Source organism: Nannospalax galili, unplaced genomic scaffold, assembly GCF_000622305.1.
Source record: "Nannospalax galili isolate Female #2095 unplaced genomic scaffold, S.galili_v1.0 scaffold14206, whole genome shotgun sequence".
NCBI classification, from domain to species: domain Eukaryota; kingdom Metazoa; phylum Chordata; class Mammalia; order Rodentia; family Spalacidae; genus Nannospalax; species Nannospalax galili.
This window is the reverse complement of record NW_008355104.1, coordinates 3541-5656: the sequence shown is the minus strand read 5'-3', so window position 1 is coordinate 5656 and position 2116 is coordinate 3541. Positions and strand designations below refer to the sequence as shown.

Here is a 2116-nt window from a genome sequence, read left to right as displayed (position 1 = left end):
AATGAAATACATTCAGGCTATCAAATTTCTCATTTATTAAAAACTTGTGTTATTTCTTCTATAGACAAATGCTTCTATTCCAAACACAACTGTAAAAATGATGTAAGCTGTACACAAGTTCTAAATCCAACCTAAGTGGAACAGCTGCTCATGAATCCTACATAATCATTCATGCATAACCATAATGACTACTTTTAAAGATCCTGGTGCTACCCTGGCTTGAATGGAGGCAGAGGGAGGGATGAATACACAGTTTACCAGGAGAGATAGTGGAGGGTGATTATTAGGGGCTTGAGGTCAGGTTGAAAAATCCAGATGTGAAGTCCAAGCAGCAAGAGAAAGGGGTTCAGGCCAACATACTTGAAGCAGACCCAGAAGGAACTTCTGGAGTTTAAAAGACTCTTTCTTTGGAACTATAAAGCAAATAATGAATGTGAACATGGTTAGCTATAAAATAGCTTCAATGTCAGGGGCCTTTTCATGTGACAGTTGAAGTCATAAATCTGTCCTCTTGTTCCTGAATCTCACGTCTGTCAAAATTCCAAACAACCTTTCATTTCCTTACCTGTCCGGATTCCTTTTGGTCCAGTTTGTCAGGATCAAGTCTGAGTGGACCAGGATAGGAGGAAGCCCCAGGTTCCTGGAGACCTCAACGAAAGGAATAGCAAGAGCTCTTGGCAGCACCTTTAGGACAGGAATCCAGACAATCAGCACATTCTAGTGTCAAAGGAAATAACCATGATTATCCTGCGATAAATGACCTGAAGACCAAGCTTTCAGTCCCTGAGCCGGCCACATCCACGCTCCCCAGTGGTTCCTGGGAGGCTGTTTGAGAACACACTGCAGTGGATGAGAAGAATACAGCTATAAGACACACTCACAGGTGATGCACAGAGCCTCTGCTGGAAGACACACTCACAGGTGACGCACAGAGCCTCTGCTGGAAGACAGGCTCACAGGTGACCCACAGAGCCTCTGATGGACGACACACTCACAGATATGCAGAGCTTCTGCTGGAGGACACACTCACAGGTGATGCACAGAGCCTCTGCTGGAAGACATACTCACAGGTGACCCACAGAGCCTCTGATGGACGACACCTCACAGGTGACCCACAGAGCCTCTGCTGGAAGACACGCTCACAGGTGACGCACAGAGCCTCTGCTGGAAGACACGCTCACAGGTGACGCACAGAGCCTCTGCTGGAAGACACGCTCACAGGTGACGCACAGAGCCTCTAATGGACGACATACTCACAGGTGACCCACAGAGCCTCTGATGGATGACACACTCACAGATATGCACAGAGCCTCTGCTGGAAGACACACTCACAGGTGATGTACAGAGCCTCTGATGGACGACACACTCACAGATATGCACAGAGCCTCTGATGGAAGACACACTCACAGATGATGCACAGAGCCTCTGATGGATGACACACTCACAGGTGATGTACAGAGCCTCTGATGGACGACACACTCACAGGTGATGTACAGAGCCTCTGATGGAAGACACACTCACAGGTGACACACAGAGCCTCTGATGGACGACACACTCACAGGTGACCCACAGAGCCTCTGATGGAAGACACACTCACAGGTGACCCACAGAGCCTCTGCTGGAAGACACGCTCACAGGTGACGCACAGAGCCTCTGCTGGAAGACACGCTCACAGGTGACGCACAGAGCCTCTGCTGGAAGACACGCTCACAGGTGACGCACAGAGCCTCTGCTGGAAGACACGCTCACAGGTGACGCACAGAGCCTCTGCTGGAAGACACGCTCACAGGTGACGCACAGAGCCTCTAATGGACGACATACTCACAGGTGACCCACAGAGCCTCTGATGGATGACACACTCACAGATATGCACAGAGCCTCTGAAAACCACAAAGAACAACGTTACCAACATGTTTAAGTGTAAATTGGGAGCTGAGATCAGAAGAGGGAAAAATCACTCTCTAGATAAATGACAGAAATAGAGATAGAAGTACAAATACAGATCACAGAGAAATAGAAAGAGTGTAGACATATATGTACATAACCAAACAGAGGTGTGTCTCTCAGAGAGAGAGAGAGAGAGAGAGAGAGAGAGAGAGAGAGAGAGAGAGAGAGG

At 48.3% G+C, this 2116-nt stretch overlaps 1 protein-coding gene across 2 annotated transcripts in view; it reads right to left on the bottom strand.

Moving 5' to 3' along the window:
• Positions 1–26: 26 nt before the first annotated feature.
• Positions 27–2116, bottom strand: part of LOC103749263 — a 5008-nt gene continuing 2918 nt past the window's right edge. The window contains exons 3-4 of one of the 2 annotated variants that reach the window (XM_029555546.1): positions 566–684; positions 27–413 (exon numbers count right to left, since the gene is read on the bottom strand). In XM_029555546.1, the coding sequence (XP_029411406.1) occupies positions 392–413; positions 566–684 (141 nt within the window). In that variant the 3' untranslated portion in view covers positions 27–391. Of the gene's footprint in view, positions 414–565; positions 685–1806; positions 1881–2116 lie in introns of those variants that run through there. The other variant, XM_029555547.1, reaches the window with a different exon arrangement.